A 19,301-nucleotide genomic window follows, 5' to 3' on the forward strand; every position below is an offset into this window, starting at 1 on the left:
TGGAGCCTGGGGCCTGGCCTCGGCCATCCTTCAGAACCTGTGCAGACTTGGCTGTCCTGCCAGTCTGTGATCTCTGGAGGGCCAGGGCTAGGCCTGGCGATCCGCCTGCTTAGCGGGCCACTCCCTCCCCCACGGCCCCTTCGAGAGGGAGCCCAGAATAGGTTTCTATTTGGGCTACAGCCCCAGCTGGCGGGTGGCAGGCTGGGAGGCCAGCAGGGGCGGGGCAGGCCCATTGCCCTTGCCTTCGCCCTCAGGCCAGCTGCAAAGACTCTGACTCTGCCAGCTAGAAGCCACAGTCCCTACCACTGTCCCCGTTGTCACTTGACCATAGAGCCCCTGCCACCACCATGCCGGGGGTACCAGGACCTGGGTCTGAGCTGGCTGCAGCCCTCGAGGAGCGATTGGGCCAGGCTTTGGAGGAACTTCGGGCAGTGGCTGAGGCAGGCCGGGCGGCAGTGACCCAGGCAGCTGAGGCAGCCGCCTCAGCCGTGGAGCCAGTGGCCCGGGCAGCTGAAGAGCTGCGGGCGGAGACAGCAGCACTGAGCCGGAGGCTGGATGCCCTGGGCAGGCAGGTGGAGGTGCTGAGCCTGCGGCTGGGGGTCCCACTTGTGCCTGACCTTGAGCCTGAGCTGGAACCCAGCGAGCTGCTTCTGGCCGCTGCCGATCCTGAGGCCTTCTTCCAGGCGGCCGAGGATGCTGGGACCCCCGTGGCCCACCCACCTGCCTTCAGCACCCGCCGCCGCTCCTCTGCTGGCCCTGCCCGCTGCGGCAGTCTCGTAAGTCCCTGTGGGCTGCCGGGAGGGGATTGGTTTCGAGCCAGGCTCTGCCTCTGCTGAGTGACTTGAGGTGTGCCACTACCTTCTCTGAACCTCAGTTTACCTATCTGTACAGGGGACTTGGGGCACTGGTGCTCCAAGACCAAGGTGAGATGGTGCCAGGCTCCTGGCCCTGAAGCATGCTTGGCAACTGCCCTGGCAGCCCCTGGCCGGGGCCCAGCCCCCACCCCCACCCCCTGTCCCAGACAAGCTGAGCCTCCCTGAAGCAGCTGCCACCTCGGCTCTCCTTACTCTTACAGCAGACCAAGAGGCCCTGCCAGAAGGGGAGGGGCTGTGATAGTTGGGCTGGGGGCTGTCTGCAAGGGGCTGGGAAGATGCCTTGGGAGGGTTGGGGAGCTAGGGTGGGCTGCAGGCCACTTAGGGGTGGTTCATGCTGGGGGGAGGGGAGCAGAGGCATGCTTCACAGAGGACTTGGCTCTGGTCAGCCCCAGTCAGACACCTGGTCAGGAGCCTACGGGCCTTGGTCCAGTCCCCTTGGTGTGTTGTGGTTGGGGAGGGGGGCCATGTGCTGCCTGGGCACTGGCCCAGGAGGACCCAGGTTTTGGGAACAGGCAGGTCAGGGCCCAGGCTGCCTGGGAGGGGGCTGGGAATGAAGCAGCAGAAGGAAGTCAGGATCAGGAGTTAGGCTACCTTTAGCTCAGATCCAAGGCTGCATCATACTTACAGAAGGACCGGGAGTTCCATTTGTGGCTCAGAGGTTAACTTGAGCGGTATCCATGAGGACACAGGTTCCATCTCTGGTTCTGCTCAGTGGGTAAAGGATCCGGCATTGCCTTGAGCTGTGGTGTAGATGCGGCTCAGATCCCATGTTGCTGTGGCTGTGGTATAGGCTAGCAACTGCAGCTCCAATTTAGCCCCTAGCCTGGGAACTTCCATATGCCACAGGTGCAGCCCAAAAAAACAAAAACACAAAATGCTTATAGGACTGCAGGCAAATCACGAAACTACCCTGAGCCTTGCTTTTCCTTTCTCTTAGTAGAGTAAAATTCCTACTGCTCATAGGATGCTCACTACTGCCATGCTAGTTGTATTAAGTTGTATTAAGACAATTCTGGGGAGTTCTGGTCGTGGCTCAGTGGTTAATGAACCCAACTAGGATCCATGAGGACGCAGGTTCAATCCCTGGGCTCACTCAGTGGGTTAAGGATCCAGCGTTGCCGTGAGCTGTGGTGTAGGTCACAGATGTGGCTCAGATCTTGCGTTGCTGTGGCTGTGGCATGGGCCAGAGGCTACAGCTCTGATTCGACCCCTAGCCTGGGAACCTCCATATGCCGCAGGGGTGGCCCTAAAAAAACAAAAAATAAATGAATATAAAAAGAAAACTAGTATTTGAATATTAAAAAAAATTTTTTTAAAGAGACAATTCTGGGTACATGGGAAGCCCTACAAGGCTCTCAGTGCCTCAGTGCTTCTTCCCTGAGCCTGACACCAGCATGGCCATCCTGGCCTTCCTTGCTCAGGCAGTCTAACCGACCAGTGGTATTTCAGAGGCTGTGCCAGAAGCCCCAGGGCCTGGTCCCCTGCCCTTTGGTTTCATCTACATGCCTTCTTAAAGTCCATGCCCTCTGCCCTTCCCGCAGATGGAACCAGAGCCAGCAGAGCCCCCCTCTGCAGCAGTGGAGGAGACCAATGGCGCCGAGCAGACACGAGTGGACAAAGCACCAGAGAGGAGGAGCCCACTGAGAGCCGAGGAGCTGATGGCTATAGAAGATGAGGGTGTCCTGGACAAGATGGTATGGCCACATCTGGTGGACTGGGGGTTTGCAAGGGGCCGGGGCCAGGAGGCACCAGGTGGGCAATGACAGGGGCTCTTTCTGCAGCTGGATCAGACTACAGACTTTGAGGAGCGGAAGCTCATCCGGGCCGCACTGCGTGAGCTCCGACAAAGAAAGAGAGGTAGAGAGCCCATACCCCACCCTGGTGCAGCTTCTCCCCTCACTGGGGTCCATTAGTGGACACTCCAGCTCAGTTAACTGCCCTCCCCAGCTTCTCCTTCTCTAGATTCAGCTCTTCCTATGTCTCCTTCCCTCGATTCAGAGGCTCTTTTCCCTAGTTGCTTCTCTCCCACTTCCTAGACCCAGAACCAGCTTCTCTTCTCCTTCCTAGACCCAGCTGCTCTCTCCCCAGCTACTCCTCTGGATCTAATTGCTTCTCCAAGTACTGTCAAGCATTCCTTCCCTGAATCCAGATACTCCTTCTCCTAGCTGTATCTTTCTCCTTGAGGTCCACTGATGACCACCTTAGCCTCTGCCTCCTCTCAGCTTCCCTTCCCTGGACACAGCTGCTTCCTCCCTGGTCCCAGCTATTCTCTCTTTCAGATTCTAGATCCATTTGCTTTTCCAGATACTCTCCGTTACTCCCTTTCTGGATCTGGCTGCTTCCTCCTGGGCTGACTGATGGTCACCCAGCCACCTGCTTCTTCTTTAGGTCCTGTTACCCCCTTTGCCAGCTTCTCTCCCAACTACCCTTTCTCTGGATCAAATTGCTTCTCGGAAACCTCAAATTACTCCCTTCTTAGATCTAGATATTTCTTCTAGCCGCTCTTCTCCCCCAACCCAAGACCCATTTGAAGGCCTACTCAGCTACTTCCCTCGCTCAGTTTCTCCTTCCCTAGATTCTGCTGCTCGCTCCCTAGATGGAGATAATCCCTCTGGACTCAGCTACTCATTCCCACAGAAACTTGCTTAGATCCAAATACTCCCCCTTTGAGTTCAGCTGTTCCATATCACCTTGTTTCTGAGTCCACCACTCATCCCTATCCCCTACCAAGTTACAGATATCCCCTCACCCCCAGCTACCCCTAGAGAGGGCCCTTGTCCCCTGGGCCTTCAGTATTGCTAACAAGTTGCCCTCTACCCCATCTGTGTATCCCACGTGCCCCTGCATCTGTGCTGTGTGGGTGATGGTGGCCCTTCTGGGCATGTGTGGGCATCCTCTGCCCAGACCAGCGGGACAAGGAACGGGAACGGCGGCTGCAAGAGGCACGGGCCCGGCCTGGGGAGGGCCGTGGCAACACAGCCACCAAGACTACCATGCGGCACAGCCAGCAGACAGCTGACGGCTCAGCTGTCAGCACTGTCACCAAGACCGAGAGGCTCGTCCACTCCAGTAAGGGGCCAAGCAGGGCTCAGGGTGGGAACATGTGCACCTCACTGGTCCCTGTGCCTCTCACACCCTTCCTCTCATCCCCTGCCCCTGCAGATGATGGCACACGGACGGCCCGCACCACCACAGTGGAGTCAAGTTTCGTGAGGCGCTCGGAGAGTAAGGCCGCCTGGCATCTCCCTGAGCCTGCCCACCTGCCCGCCTCCTCAGACTCTTCCTCGAACTCTCTCTCCGAACTTTTCATCCATGGGTCTCTCTGTCCAGCCATGACTTTCTCTTCTCTGCCTGTGGCTACCACCTTCCCTCTGCCAGCTTCCCACCCCATCACCCATGTCCAGCCCAGGACCTCACCCTGCTCCCCTTCCTCTATTTTGCAGATGGTGGTGGCAGCACTATGATGCAAACCAAGACCTTTTCCTCTTCATCATCCAAGAAGATGGGCAGGTGAGCACAGGTACCCACTCCCAGACCACAGAGGAATCAGTGCCCCAAGGGACCTCACTGCACACCCATTCTACTGAGGGTGCTGGGAAATTATAGGCACACAGCCAGGGAGAGGCAGAATGGGAGTCAGACCACTCCTGCTAGCCTTGGTATCTCACCTAATCCTCAGCCACACTGTGCGGGAGGTTAAGGGTTTGCTCGCGGTCTTAGAGAGGCCTCCCACCACTGCACTGCCACTTCCCAGTGTCACGGAGCACTTTTTCACCTTAGCTTTATGAGGGTGGGGTATACGCTATGTTATGGAGGATGTTGGGGCAGGTAGGATCAATTCAGGCTGGGAACCAGAGGTGTCCAGGGACTCTGAGTCAGAGACCCATGTTCAAGCTCTTGAGCTGCCCCTCATGCCCCCTGAAACCTAAGGCCACAGGGTTCCATTTCCTTACCTTCAGTGGTAGTGTTGAGGGTCCTTCCATTATCTTGTGAAGTTTAAAATAACACATAGAAAAGGCTCAATAGACATAGGCTAGGAGTTCCCGTTGTGGCTCAATGGTTAACAAATCTGACTAGGAACCATGAGGTTGTGGGTTCGATCCCTGGCTTTGCTCAGTGGGTTAAGGATCTGGCATTGCCGTGAGCTGTGGTGTAGGTCGCAGATGCAGCTGGGATCCCGCATTGCTGTGGCTGTGGTGTAGGTGGGCGGCTACAACTCCGATTCAACCCCTAGCCTGGGAACCTCCATATGCCGCGGGTGTGGCCCTAGAAAAGGCAAAAAGACAGAAAGAAAGAAAAAATAATAATAAGCTAGTATTATTGTTATCATTACCATTACTGTTATCACATTTGTTGTCATTATTAGTTGATGACAGTGCCCAGACTCTGAACTCACCTGTAAGCTGAGGATATAAGGAGCCTTCTTCAGAGAACTCCCCAGGGGCCAGGTCTATTGAAAAGAGCTTGGCTCCCATTTTCTTGTCATTTGAGCCTCAGTCGACTACTCTGTAAAATGGTTGTGATGAGGGGACCTCCCTTGCTGGCAAGAGTTGCTGGTGGTTGGAGATACCACGAGAATGTAGAGTCTGGAGCGTGACAAGACCCCTCCCTTGGCAAGTGGGGGTCGAGGCTCAGGAGCGACCCTCCTCAGCCCTAACAGTCTCCTTCCCACCGCTCAGTATCTTTGACCGGGAGGATGAGGCCAGCCCACGGCCTGGCAGCCTAGCGGCCCTAGAGAAACGTCAAGCTGAGAAGAAGAAAGAGCTGATGAAGGCACAGAGCCTGCCCAAAACCTCCGCCTCCCAGGCGCGGAAGGCCATGATTGAGAAGCTGGAGAAAGAAGGCGCCGCGGGGTGAGCGGGGCAGGCCTATAACTGCACGGGGCGGGGCCTGGGCTGTGGTAGGCGGGGCCGTAAACCGAAGGGCGCGGCTGGAGCTCTGGTGGGAAGACCCTAAAGGTAAAAGGGGCGGGGCTGGTGCGCACTGGGTGGGCTCACCGAGGAGCCCCGCTGTAGTCCTGTGACCCCGATCGCGATATTGCCCCCTCAGCAGCCCTGGCGGACCCCGCGCAGCTGTGCAGCGCTCCACCAGTTTTGGGGTCCCCAACGCCAACAGCATCAAGCAGATGTTGCTGGACTGGTGCCGAGCCAAGACGCGGGGCTATGAGGTGAGCTCTATGAGGGCCTGGCCCTGGCCCAACAGGGACCTCACCCTCCTCCCGCTCCTTCCCCCATCCAGTTACATCTGTACCCTTCACAGCCACCGTGCCTGGCAGGGAAGATGGGAATTCCTCCTCTGGGATAAAACAGACTCAGAGACATGTAACATGCCCTAGATTCCAGAATAAGTGATTAAGTGGCAGGGCCTAATGAGGGCCCTTTGGATGATGGGGACGGTTTAGGGCCAGACCCCATCTTGGAGTCCCCTCCTCATTGTTCCATTGGAGGCACTTGGTAAATTTGTATGCATAAGGCAGGGAGTGATGACGGCATGACTATAGCTTTAACTGGGTGGTACTGGGCTTCTTGGTTACTCTGTCCCCCTAAGAGGCAGACATGGGAGTTTACAACTGAGTTGGAGGAGGCTCATGTTCCCACTGCTCACCCACCATGCAGCCTTGAGCAAGCTACAGGGTCTCTCCAAGCTCAGTTGCCCTAGGTCTGAAATGCCAAAACACTGGAGGGTGGAGGGCATGGAGGAACTGACCAGTCCTCCCGCTGCCCATAGCATGTGGACATCCAGAACTTCTCCTCAAGTTGGAGTGATGGGATGGCCTTCTGTGCCCTGGTGCACAACTTCTTCCCTGAGGCCTTTGACTATGGGCAGCTCAGCCCACAGAATCGGCGCCAGAACTTTGAGGTGGCCTTCTCATCTGCTGAGTAAGTGTGGGCCCCAGCCCTGTTGGTGTCAGCTGGGTGTCTGGGGCTGGACATCTGGCCTAGGCCCAGCTGCCCTGAGGCCCCTGGAGCTGGCCAGCCACACTGTCATTCAGCGTCTGAGACCCCCTTCCCCAAAGAGCCCCCATCCTTCTCCCCCACCTGCTGCTGAGTGTGCCAGGTGCCCGCAGGAACGAAGGAGCCGGAGGCCCACCTACCAGCCCGGGCCAAGGCCCACCAGGTGGCCCTGTCCACATCCCCTCTTCCTCTCTCCCCCTTCTCTCCCTCCCTTTCTCTGTCCTGCTCTCCTCTGACTATCACCAGAGCTTCCTGCTCCCACGGGATCCCGGCTGGAGATTCCAAAAGGAGGCTCCTGGCCCGGGCACCGTGCCCGCCCAGCCTATATAGGTGTTGCCAGAGGCTTATATAGGACATCAGCAAGCCCTCCACTTTGGAATCGTTGCCCCGTCTGCTCACCTCACCCTCAGCACCCTCCTCCATCTCTTTCCTTCTCAACTTTTCTCTTCCTGTCTCCCCCCCCTCCCAGATTTCTTCCTCTTTCTCCTCCCTCCACCTCCTCTCACGCCTCCCTCACCCCCCTCCCTGGGGCACAGCCCTCCTCGCCAACCTTGGCGCCAGCGCCATAGCCCCCACCCCGTGTTCCCCCCGCTTGCCCCAAGAGTTCTCTGCATCTGTGACTGATCTGGCCCCCACCCCTGTCTGCATCGCACACCATTAGTGACGGGTAGTGAGCGGCACGTCCACAATGGGGAGGGGGCATGCGGGGGGGGCTGGCAGACTGCAGCACTGAGAACGTAACTGAACTCATGTCTCTGTGTGTGTATGTGTGTGTCTCTCTGTTCTCCTCCCCTCTCTCTTCTCTGCCTCTTCCCCCCCTGCCCCGCTCGGGCCCTGCCCCCTGCCCCTTCCTGGCCCCCCACCCTCCCCAGGACCCATGCGGACTGCCCGCAGCTCCTGGACACAGAGGACATGGTGCGGCTTCGAGAGCCTGACTGGAAGTGCGTGTACACGTACATCCAGGAGTTCTACCGCTGTCTGGTCCAGAAGGGGCTGGTAAAAACCAAAAAGTCCTAACCCCTGCTTGGGGCCCCACGGTGAGGAACTCTGCCTTGCTCGCCTGCTCCGTTACACAGGAATCTTCTCAGTGGGGTGCAGAGAGAAGCTGGGGAGGTTGCTTGGGAAAGCAGGGGGACCCTGAGAAGAGCCAGAAGAGCCAGACATGGCTCTATCTTCTGGTTGTTCAGGACCTAGCAGACGAAACCATTGTCCTCAATGGGTGCTGTTGACCCAGGTGGACAGGGCTGAGATGGAGGAAACCCCAGAGACCATGGGAACCTGGGGGAGGCACGTGACCCAGCCAGCAGGTCCAGGACAGCTCTGTGAAAAAAGTGCAGACTAAGCTGGCGTCTGAATGACAAGTTCAGGCTAAAGGAGGAAGAGAGAGTCTTGCAGAGGTATCAGCCTATGCACAGGGGTAGGGTGGAGGGAAGTGGAGGGCATAGTATATCCAGAAAGGGAAGGAAGTTTAATTAGTCTGGGTGTGAGGGGGAAGAAGGGGTCACAGGCAGAAGTCTGAACTTCCTTCTGAGGACAGGAGTCATAAAAGGTTTCCAAACAGAGAAGGGAAGTATGTAGTCCGGTAGTATTCTAAAACAATCCTTGGGAGAGGCCTGGATGAGGGACGGGGAGGGAGAGGACAGACTAGATGGCTAGAGCAGCTTAAGTTGAGGGGTGGGCTTCTTGATGGATCCATTGGGGAGGGGGAGGAGGGTCAGGGAAGCCTCCCAGGCTGCCAGTTTGTGCACTGGGGACTTAGGGGTGCATACTCCAAATTGAGGCACTCAGGAATGAGGCCACTTTATCAGAAAGATGTTTCTGGTGGGGGATCCTAGATCCTCAAGCCAGTTGTACTTCCTGTCTGGTCATTTCACCTCAGGGCCACAGGAGAGAATTCAGATCCTGAGCTAACTGCCCATTGCAGACCAGGAGCTCAGAGGAGGACAGGGGTGAGCTCAGAGTGTGCCAGGGATGTTGGGTCAGAGCTGGGGCCAGAAGCTGGAACTCCATACTCCCCACTTAGTAACTCTTCTTTGCCTCATCACTTTTCTCACCATTTGTAGAGAGAAGAAAAAACAAAGCTCCAGAGGGAGAAAGGGGATTACCCAAAGTAATGTGAGTCAGGGACAGGGCTGGCAGTGCACTCAGATGCCCCTTGGGACCTGGAGCCATTGTGGGGGCAGCCCACATGTGCACACATATACTCAGAGAAGCCGTGCAGGTGAGGGGAGGATGGGCATGGTGCTGTCTCTAGGTCATATATGGACTTAGGAGCTGCTGCCCAGCAGGCCAGCCTGGAGGGAGAAGGGCCCAGCCCAGCCCTGATCCAGTTGGAAAGTGTGACTCAGCCGTGCTGTTGCTCGAATTGCCTGGTGTTTGGCCTGTCACTGGGGCAGCTGGAGTCCTGAGCCATGAGCCCCGGTGTAAACAATGGCTTTATAAGGTCTCCAGGGAAGACACCGGAGTTAGGAGGGAGCTCCACATTGGGGGAGGCCAGGATCCCTGGGGAGATGGCCACAGCTGGAAGAAGCTGCTGAGAGAGGCTGCCTCCTTGTCATAGCACAGCTGGTGAAACAAGCCCAGTGCCAGAGACAACCCTAAGGGCACATAGCACATCAGCAGCAGAGTCAGGAACCTCTCACTCATCCTCAGTGCTTCCAAGGACTCCAGGGAGGCAAAGAATGACTATACTGTTTCTACAAAGATGGGGAAACTGAATCACAGGGCAGGGTTTTCTCTAGCTTCCACAGCTGGCCAGGAGTGGAACCTTGACTGAAACAGGTCTCCTGCATCCAAGGCTTCTTCCTTGGAGTCCTGGTGAGCTGAGAGTAGGCCCTAGCCCTACCATGGTTTGACCTTGAAGGTACAAGATGGGAGGTTGTTCTGGGCCCTTGGGTGTCTTGGGAACAGGAGCAATTCCTTCCCTCATGCCTTCTCTGCCAAAAGAAACTCACATAACAACACTGACTGAGGGCTTCCTGTATGCTGGGCATTGCAGATGGGAGGGAACAAGGCTGAAGAGGTCTTGTTCTGGGAGGGAAAGGGAAATGGAGTCAGGGAGGCACACTCAAGCTTTGAGCCCCTGGGGCTGTCAGTTGCTTAATAGCTGCAGTCAGCTCACCCCAGAGTGGGGTGAGTGTTCTTGCTATATTGAAGGAGGGGCCCCAGGCAGGTGCCAACATCCATCAGGCCCAGCCCTGCACCTACCAAGCTGTAGAGCTTGAAATCAATGACTCCTCTGCTCTGTGACTCAGTTTCCCTGTGTGTAAAGTGTATCTAGCACACTGGCAGATGGTCAGAAGAGTGGTCCTGCTCCTGAACGTGATGTAGATGGCCCAGTCCGTATTGATGTGGATGCTCATCTGCCTCCCCTGCTTTATCCAAGGGGGTAATAAGGGTTTAAGAACTGTCTCCCACACACACACACACACACCCCTCCCTGGCATCCATCTCACACAGCAGGGTTGTCTATTGAGGCAGACCGGCGTTCCCAGGCTGCTCTACAGGAGGTACTAGTCCAGGGAGCTGGCAGAGAGGGTTACTGGAGAGGGTACTGGATGCAAGGAAAGATTTGAGGCCCTTTTGGTTACATCAGCCCAATGGAGAGGCTTGTGCCAAGTGGGAGTGTGCCATTGAGGGTGAGAAGGAGGCGGCCCTCTGGAGAGAAGTGGGCGGGGTCTGGAGTCAGGACCGCCCAGGGCCAGGGGCTGAAACCTTGACCCTATGCTGGGTCCTTAGAGTCCGATGGGGATGGAGCAGGGCTCTTCTTTTCCACCTCCACATGCCTGGCCCTGCTCCCACAGGGGTGCCTCCAGCCTTGGATGCCTGGGCCTTTTGCCTTTCTGGAAGGCTTTTCCCCCATTTATTAGATCAAGAGTCGAGTTTATGGAAGACCCCCAGGCTGCAGCACTGGAATAGACCTCTGGGTAGAGGGTCGCCGCAAGAAGCAGGGCTGGCGCTGATAACCACCTCCTCCCCGCAGGATGCTGGTGGACTGCGTGCCCCTGGTGGAGGTGGAGGACATGATGATCATGGGCAAGAAGCCCGACCCCAAATGCGTCTTCACCTATGTGCAGTCGCTATACAACCACCTGCGGCGCCACGAGCTGCGCCTGCGCGGCAAGAATGTCTAGCTTCCCAGCCCGCACGGCCGCCCGCCCGCGGCAAGCTGCCCGCACCACACAGGCACCGTCCCCTCCCTGTGTGCCTGCCCACCGCTGCCCTGTCTGTCGCGACACCCTCCCACGCATACACGCAGCGTTTTGATAAATTATTGGTTTTCAACGAGCCTGACTCCTCTGCGTCCCTTGGGGGTTTGCATGGAAAGCAGCTGGGCAAATTCTACCCACTCTCGCAGCGGGCAGCTGGGGATGTGGGATTTCCCATGGGTATTCGGGGAGCTCCTATTCTTCACTCACCAGCAGCAAAGAAAGAAGGAGTCGAGTCTTGGTTAAGGCAGAGGGGGATTTAGTGGAGCTGGGGAGGGGAGAAATACGGCTTAGGAGGAACCCCCAACTCCATCCCTGCTGGCTCGGGGACGGGTCGTCGACTCTCAGCGAGGGAGGGGCTCCCGGGACGCTGAGCGCTTCATTCTGTCCCTAAGGCTCAGGCAGGGTGGGGTGCCGCGCCGCCAGACCTACAGGTCAGCGCGGTCAGGAGCTCCTTCGGCGGGCCTAGCGGGTGCCCGCATGTATTCGGGAGGCACAGGGTCGTCCGGCGCCGCCTTGCGATAGAAGCCGAGCTCCTGCACCAGTGCGTTGATCTCTTCGCGGGTCATGTCGCTGAGTGGGATTCGCTGCAGCGAAGGAGGGGCGGAGTCAACGGGTCGGGCCCAATCTCTTAGCCCCCTCCCCCATCTGCCTCTCCGGGCCTCACCTCCAGTTCCTCAAAGCGGTGGCCCAGTAGCACGAGCTCTGGGTCGGCCCCCGGGAGATGTTTCATGACCAGGTTGTGGCTGGAGATGGTGTTAAGGTGGGTAGTGGTGGGCCATGTCGGGGGGCGGGGGGGGGGGGGGATGGAAGCGGAGGGGGGGGGGCTCCTGGGGCCTTGCTGATGTGAACAGCGCAACTTCTTTCTGCCCAAGTAGGGCAGGGATCCCCCTTTACACATGAGGAAATTAAGTTTCAAAGGAGTAAGGGCCCTCCTCTCTGCCCCTGTGTCTGTGGCAGTCATCACGTAGTCAATTTCTCTTGCCAACCCAAGACTACCTCAGAATTCTTTGGGCAGTAACTATCATGCAATCTCACTTGTCAGGTGAAAACCATTTGTCATCTGTATCTGAAGTTAAGTGAAAGGAGATTCTGGCAGATCCTCTCCCCATCCTCCCTCCCCTAGAACAGAAGGAGGATACTAGAGTGGGATGTCCTGGGTGACGAAGGCCTTCACCTGGGGAGGAACCAGAGTATCAGACCCCAACCCCCTTCAGGTACCAACAGGACACAAGCCCAATGAGGTCACACAGCTAGTCAGGTGCAACTTCCTGACTCCCTGCCAAAGGATCCTCCCCCACCCAGTCATTGGGACCATGTTTCCCACCCCCCAGGAGGCTCACTGGGACCCCTTCCTCCAAACTCACCTCTTTGAGGCGATTCAGCTGTCATCCCCCACAGGTCTGCAGAGGGGACAAAATGGAATAGATCAGGAGCCCTCACATCTACACTCAACCCTAATTTTACCCTCATCCCCCAGCTCAGCTTTGGGTTGGGCTATGGATTACTCCCTGAATAGCAGTTCCAAGGTGTGGAGATGAGGCCTCTTGTGGGCAGAAGGGAGAACTCTGTACAGATGGGGAAGCTGAGACGTAATGACACCAGAGGAAAAAGGAGTAAAGCCAGAGACCCGAAGAGCACTTAGCAGCAGACTTAGGGCTCTTGCCTGCACATCTTACTGACTGCTGACCCACTCCTGATGCCCAAGAGAAATGAGCACCCTTTTCCCCTCAGGCAGTAGAGAACTGGGTCTTTAGCCCCTAGAACCTCTGGGTGGAGGCAGACCAGAAGGAAACAGCTCTGTCCTGGGGGCCTCATTAGAGACACCTGCCATCTGCTCCTTACCTCACCCCATGAAGAGCTGGCCCTCTCCGTCGCCTGCGGCCCAGCCCCACAGACCATCTGGTCTCTTCCCAAATAAGGAGGGAGGGGTGGACCCCTCCCTGTACTCCCTGATGTGGAGCTTCCTTCTAGCAGGAGTCCATACCGCAGGGCTACCTATTCTAGTCCTCCCTCCTCCTCCCCATCTTTTTTCAGAGAGAAAACTAAGGCCTAGAGAGGATCTGTGATGATCCACGTCACACAACCCGACAGGGACTTTGGCAGGAGAGGGTGAGGGAACACTTCACAGTAAGTGTTTAAAGAAAATTCCTAGCCTCCTTTCCTGGGTTTTGCATGGGGGGCGGAGTGGGGATGGGGGCTTAGACTCCCATAAGGTCTTCCCTCCCCCAGGCAAAGGGAGAGAGACCAACCGGAACTGGAGTGGGGATGAATTCCAGGAAAAAGAGGAGTGATGGGGGGATGGGAAATTGGACTGGTCTGGGAGTCATAGGGCCAGAGAAGTTAGGGGACAGGTCCAATGTGTCTGGGGCCCATGTCAGGCCTGATGGGGAGCTAAGGAGGGGTTCAGATTTCCAGGCCACAAGATCAGGGGTGTTCCAGGCTTCCATGAATGGTGCTGGGGCGTTCTAAGGCTGGGAAGCGGGAGGGACAGTCCCGGCGGGCGCCGAGGAAGACGTGGGAGTCGGGAGGGTCCTGGGGCCAGAAGAGGTAGTGATTCCAACGCTGAGGACCCGCAAGGTTGGGGGCGGTGATTTCTGGGCTGGGGGCCGGCGCACTCACCTCTACCCGGGCTCGGGCCAGGCCTTGTAGACGGTTCCAGTCGGGCCGGAAGGTGGTGGTGGCTGCCGCGAGTGCCGCGAGGAGCAGCAGCAGGGGCAGCGAAAGCGGCGGGAGGTGCATTGAAAGCCGGCCGGAGGTGATCCGAAAACTAGAGGTGAACCGCCCGGCCACAGCGCCACGTCTGGGCCCTCGGGCTGGCCGGGCCCCCGCTGGAGGTCCCGCCCCGCTAGGGACCACGCCCCCAGCTCTCGGTATCCGCCCCAGGGCCTGCTCGGCGGCCGCCCGAGCGCTGCCGGCAGGGTTTGAGCTCCTCGGCCCTTTGCTTTCCCAGTCCCAAGAGTGTCCACCCTCCCTCTGCTGACCGAGAGCGTGGACTCTCCAACAGGATGGGGCCAGGCAATGCCCCCTCACGCCGGCAGGGGGCGCGGGCGAGATGCGGACAGAGACCGAGTTTCTGGGCCAGACACTCGACTTGAAGATGGGAAAACTGAGGCCTGGGGAATCCTCATCTGTGTCTTTTATTTCTCTGGATGAAATTCCGATCTACGTTTCCATTCCCTGGAGCACAAGTTGCGGCAATGGGAATATTACGCCGTACTCTAGGGACTGGGAGAATAAAAGGGTTAATACACATTAGAAAACTCTTTAGAATAATGCCTGTCACAGTGCCTCAAAGAGGCCCTAGGAACTGTTTTACAAGTGAGGAAACAGACTTAGAAAGGTAAAACGACTAAGTAGTGGTTCTAGGATTTGAACCTCAAACATTCCTGTGTTCACCAAGTCCAAGATGACTAGGTCAGGGTGCTGCTTCCCTCTTCAAGCCTAAGACAGACACAGAACACTGATTGCAATGCTCTTTCTTTGTTTCTTTCTTTCTTAATGAATTTATCACACCTGCAGTTTGTTGTTGTTGTTGTTGTTTGTTTGTTTGTTTGCCATTTTTGGGGCCTCTCCCACAGTATATGGAGATTCCCAGGCTAGGGGTCCAATCGGAGCTGTAGCCACCAGCCTACACCAGAGCCACAGCAACCCGGGATCCGAGCCACGTCTGCAACCTGCACCACAGCTCACGGCAACGCCATATCCTTAACCCACTGAGCAAGGCCAGGGATCAAATCCGCAACCCCATGGTTCCTAGTCGGATTCGTTAACCACTGAGCAACAATGGGAACTCCTATCACACCTGTAGTTGTACAATGATCATCACAATTGCAATGCTCTTTCCCACTGAAACTAGCACTCATAATCCTTCTTAAGATCAGACCAAGGCTGTATCATGACGTTCATGGACCCTAGGCAGTTTTACCTTCCTGAGCCCTGTCCTCTACTTAAAAACAACACATGCACACAAAACTATTACCACCAACAAAAGGCCACATATTAAAAATCTGCAGTTTATAGCTGCTTTAATATAAAGATGAATTAGGAGTTCCCTGGTGGCTCAGGGGGTAAGGATCCGGCGTTGACTATGGTTCAAGTCACTGCCATGGTGCAGTTTCTATCCCTGGCCCAGAAACTTTTTGCATGGCATGGGCAAGCCCCCCCCTCCAAAGAATCAAATCCAGGCTGGATTCATTATTATTTATTCATTTTTTTCTTCTGTTTTTAAAAGAAATGAAAATTAAAGCATTTTCGTGGACCTCTAAAAGTATGATGAGCCCTAGATAGATAAATCAGGTCTGCCCCCAGCCCTTTGCTCATACCTCGCTCCCTCCCATTCGCTGATTTGATTGTGAAGATATAATAATAATAGGCTTAGGGCTGTTATTTGACATCCATTCTCTATAAATATATGTGGACACAGTGAATATAATTGGTTCTATCCAGACCATTGAAATGATAGGCTATGTCTAACACTCTATTTACTGCCACGGAAGTGGGAATTCATCCAAGCTTTCTGAGAGGCAACTTGACACAATAAATCAGAACCCTAAAAATATTTCTTCTACCCCGTCATCCTACTTCTCAGAATTTGACTGAAAGTAATCTTCAGAGAGTGAACTACTTGTTAGGTCAAGATGTTTATCAAAACACTGTTTATCATGGTGAAAAACTGGAGACATGACAGAAGCATGTCACAGCATGCAATTGTGACATTGCATGCAGCATACAATTCTCCTTAGTAGAACCATGAAATTGTTTAAAATGATGCAGCATAGTGTTGAGTGACATGGAGAATGTTCATAGTTATAGTATTAAATTGTTTAAAAAGCTATGAGATAGTCATACCAGTTGGGAGTTGTGATGCTCTGGGCTGCAAGTCATAGAAACCTCAAGTTAAGCCAGCTTAAACAGTAAAAGGAATGTGTTGGTTCAAATAACAAAAGAGTCCAGGAAGGGAGAGCTTCAGGTGAGGTTTGATCTGGTTGATAGTCACCAAGACCTGATCTCTTTCCATTCTGCTTTCCATAGTGTCAGTTTATCATTAGCCCAGTTACCTGCATGGTGTCAACATGGCTGCCTACAATAACCAGGACTGCCATAGACTTCTTGACTCATATCTAATCAAGTGGAAATCTTTAATTTTTTTAAATTTCTGTAAACTTCTCAGGAGAGAAAACAAACTTTATTTCCCAAAAGTCCTCAGCAAAAGTCTCCTTATATCTCATCAGGTCATCCATGATCCAGTCGAGTGGCTCGGAAAATGGGAATGCTCCCTGGCTTAACCAGTTGGGACCCATTCCTGAAGGCCCTCAGGGATACGGGCTGCAATGGATGTTATGGTGACAGCAGAGTAGCCAATCAATCTTATAAAATATGTATATATAAATATATATGCCTAAACCAAAACCCCAAATCTGGAAGGAAACAACCCAAGGAGTCAAAATGGCCATCTCTTGGCAGATGAAATTATAGGCGAATTTTTTCACCTTTACAATATTTTTCTGTGTTTCCTATAATAAGTATGTATTACCTAAACACAAACAGTAACCTGTTTACAGAAATAAAGGGTCGTATGCCGTGGGTTCCCTCTACCCCACCCCACACCCCAGCAAGGGCCTCAGAGTGGCTGAAACCAGAGGCCTCATGGAGCCTGAGGCTTTTCTGCTGACAGAGCCAAACCTCAGTGCCCCATGGGCCCATGTTCACTGGACAGATGCCACCAAACCACTCTCATTGCATTAACCTGGATGCTGTGGCCTAGAGGGGCCACAGCCTGGGCTGCTGTGGGTTGACTAGCCGGCTAGTGGAACTGCTGGTAGAGACACTGGCCGCAATAGTACCGGGAATATTCTGGCATCAGCAGCCATGGGAGACCCAGGATCTCCCAGAACAGCTTTCTGCTCGTAACCCAAGCCCTTATGTGGCAGTTTAAAATCTAGGCCATCAGCCTTCCTCAGGTGGCTCTGGGTTTGGGATTTAGTCTGTGATAGAGCCAAGCTCAAAGAGAGTCAGGGTCAGTCCTTAGCCTATGGCCAGGTTCATAGTCTTGGGCTAGAGTCAGGGCTCAGTCAATGATTGGGACTAGGTCTCAGTCTGTGACTACACTTAGGGCTTAGCCATTGACCAGATTCAATGCACAGTCTGAGGTCAGGGACTAATGTGTGACCTGTTTTGTGTGACCCAGGGTCAGGTCCCAAGGTTCAGACTGTGCCCAAAATCAGGGCTCAGCCTGCCACTATGTTCAGTTAATGACTAGACTTGGACCTCAATCTAGATTTGAGGTTGGGCCTGTCTAACATCAAGGGTTGGTCCAGATTAGGGTTAGAGTTCAGGCTGTGACTACAGCTCAGCCTAAAGTTAAAATCAGGGCTCCATCTAGGTCCAGAATTGAGGTCTCAAGCTGAAATCAGACTTAGGCTTGGATCAGGCTCAGTACTTGACTAGAGTCAGGGCTCAGTCTGGAGCTGGGGCTAGAGGTTCAGTTTTAGCATGGGATCAGGGCTTAGTTAACACGGCTCAAGTTGAATCTAGGATCAGGGGTAGGGTTTAGTTTGGCTCTGTGCTCTGTTCTGAGCTCCAATAAAGAAGTTTATGGAGGCCTGGGAGCTAAGGACAGGTCAGCATGCAAAAAACGAGGGCTCCCCCAGCAAGCTTACATCCCTGCAGTAAGCCTCTCCCTGCCTACAGAAGCTGGTTGTCCTAGAGCCTTCTAACCTACATGGCTCTGCTGCCCGAGATCCCCTCGCACCAGAATAAAAATAGCCGCTCACTTCAGAGCAGCTGACAGCGGGTGCTGGCCTGCCTGGGAGGAGGGAGAGTCAAGGAGAGGGAGGAGGGATGCTTGAGCTCAGCCCCAGCTGTGTGACCTTGGGAAAGTCATTCCTCCTGCTTTAACCCATTCCTGAGGGCCAGTTTGGGAGTGAGGATGACACCTGCCCCAGAGGGTGAGAACGAAGGGACAGTGATATAACATGTGGCATGTGGTACTGTAAGGACCCCTGGAGTGAAGATTTGGGAGGAGAAATGCTCCTCCAGGCCCTGTATACTTTCCCATCCAGGATGCTCTCCTTCTCTTCCACCTTCCCACCATACCCTGAGGCACCCTCTAAAGTCTCAAGACATTTCTCAGCTAGTGGCTCCAATGTGACCTCCCTCACAGTGGGCCTGGATCAGGTGACCAGGGAGCAAAACAAAGGACAGACCCTTCTGTACTATTACCATCATCAGGTGGCCCTGGGAGGCGAATCGAGGAAGAAGAAGAGAAAATAGGAAGAAGAAAGTCTCTCTCCCTTCCCTGCTTCTACAGGATTTGCTCTGATCTAAAGGACCATGAGGGCACGTATCCAGGGTTGGCACTATTTCACACTCCATACCTCTGCACCTGCTGCTCCCTCTGCTAATTCTCTTTTCAGTTGGGCCACATGGACTCTCCTTCAAAGAATGGGTTCAAGAGTTCCCATCGTGGCTCAGCAGTAACGAATCCAACTAGTATCCATGAGGACGCGGATTTCATCCCTGGCCTGGCTCAGTGGGTTAAGGATCTGGCATTGCAGTGAGCTGTGGTATAGGTCGAAGACATGGCTCGGATCCCACATTGCTGTGGCTGTGGCGTAGGCTGGCAACTGTAGCTCTAATTCGACCTCTAGGCTGGGAGCTTCCATACACTGCAGGTTGGCCCTAAAAGGACAAAAAAAGAATAGGTTCAACGAGCACCTCTGTAGGGGAGAGTTATCCACCATCTCCTTGGGAACTTCATGCTCTGTCCCATACTGACTGGGTAACCCCTAGGCCTCAGTTTCTTTCTCTGTCAAACAGGAATCTTATTACCAACCCCCCAGGGTTACTATGGAGATAATCCATCAACCACATCCTGTTCCATCCCTGACCCAAACTGCCTGGAGGGGAGCACTAAGAGTTTCCCAGAAGGACCTGGACAACACGTAATCTCTGTTCAGGACACCCCCCACTATCTTCCCCCAGGAGTATGTGAAGAGAGGGAACCAGGAGGTGCCTCCGGAGGCAGCCGTCTCCAGGGGGGCGGTTCTCCCTGGCAGCTGCCCCCAGCCTGCCTCCCTGAGCCCCAGAGTCTGTTATCAACCTCCTTAGTCATCCTACCAGGAGCTCAAATATAGCTCTTACCCTGTTCTCTCCTCAGCCAGGGTCCGCCTCCCACCCGCTTCTCTTGGCAAGGCCATGTCTGGGTCTCAGCGCCCCTCTCCCTTCCCCCCAGGAATGCAACTATGCTGGGCCTCAGTTTC

At 54.9% G+C, this 19,301-nt stretch overlaps 2 protein-coding genes and 1 long non-coding RNA gene across 9 annotated transcripts in view; 2 read left to right on the top strand and 1 right to left on the bottom strand.

Annotated features, from left to right (window-relative positions):
• SMTN (smoothelin) overlaps positions 1-11,116 on the top strand; it is a 23,365-nt gene extending 12,249 nt beyond the window's left edge. For 2 of the 7 annotated variants that reach the window (XM_047762329.1, XM_047762332.1), the window contains 9 exons: positions 2,417-2,569; positions 2,657-2,732; positions 3,780-3,944; positions 4,038-4,100; positions 4,319-4,385; positions 5,555-5,728; positions 5,925-6,042; positions 6,603-6,754; positions 10,812-11,116. In XM_047762329.1, coding sequence (XP_047618285.1) covers positions 2,417-2,569; positions 2,657-2,732; positions 3,780-3,944; positions 4,038-4,100; positions 4,319-4,385; positions 5,555-5,728; positions 5,925-6,042; positions 6,603-6,754; positions 10,812-10,962 — 1,119 coding nt within the window. In that variant the 3' untranslated portion in view covers positions 10,963-11,116. Of the gene's footprint in view, positions 1-683; positions 777-2,416; positions 2,570-2,656; positions 2,733-3,779; positions 3,945-4,037; positions 4,101-4,318; positions 4,386-5,554; positions 5,729-5,924; positions 6,043-6,602; positions 6,755-7,701; positions 7,871-10,811 lie in introns of those variants that run through there. The other 5 variants (XM_047762335.1, XM_047762330.1, XM_047762331.1 and 2 more) reach the window with 5 other exon arrangements.
• A 163-nt stretch (positions 11,117-11,279) lies between these two features.
• Positions 11,280-13,793, bottom strand: SELENOM (selenoprotein M). Its single transcript, XM_047762337.1, has 5 exons — positions 13,660-13,793; positions 12,405-12,440; positions 12,180-12,214; positions 11,705-11,783; positions 11,280-11,624 (listed from the first exon to the last, which is right to left on the bottom strand). Exons 1-5 carry the CDS (start codon positions 13,777-13,779, stop codon positions 11,466-11,468), a joined length of 429 nt encoding a protein of 142 aa, XP_047618293.1. The 5' UTR covers positions 13,780-13,793; the 3' UTR covers positions 11,280-11,465.
• LOC125116791 (uncharacterized) lies at positions 11,855-14,558 on the top strand. The gene is made up of 2 exons (XR_007132424.1): positions 11,855-13,167; positions 13,681-14,558. It is a non-coding gene; the product is annotated as an uncharacterized LOC125116791 (long non-coding RNA).
• Positions 14,559-19,301: the final 4,743 nt, after the last annotated feature.

Source organism: Phacochoerus africanus, chromosome 15, assembly GCF_016906955.1.
Source record: "Phacochoerus africanus isolate WHEZ1 chromosome 15, ROS_Pafr_v1, whole genome shotgun sequence".
Taxonomy (NCBI): Eukaryota; Metazoa; Chordata; class Mammalia; order Artiodactyla; family Suidae; genus Phacochoerus; species Phacochoerus africanus.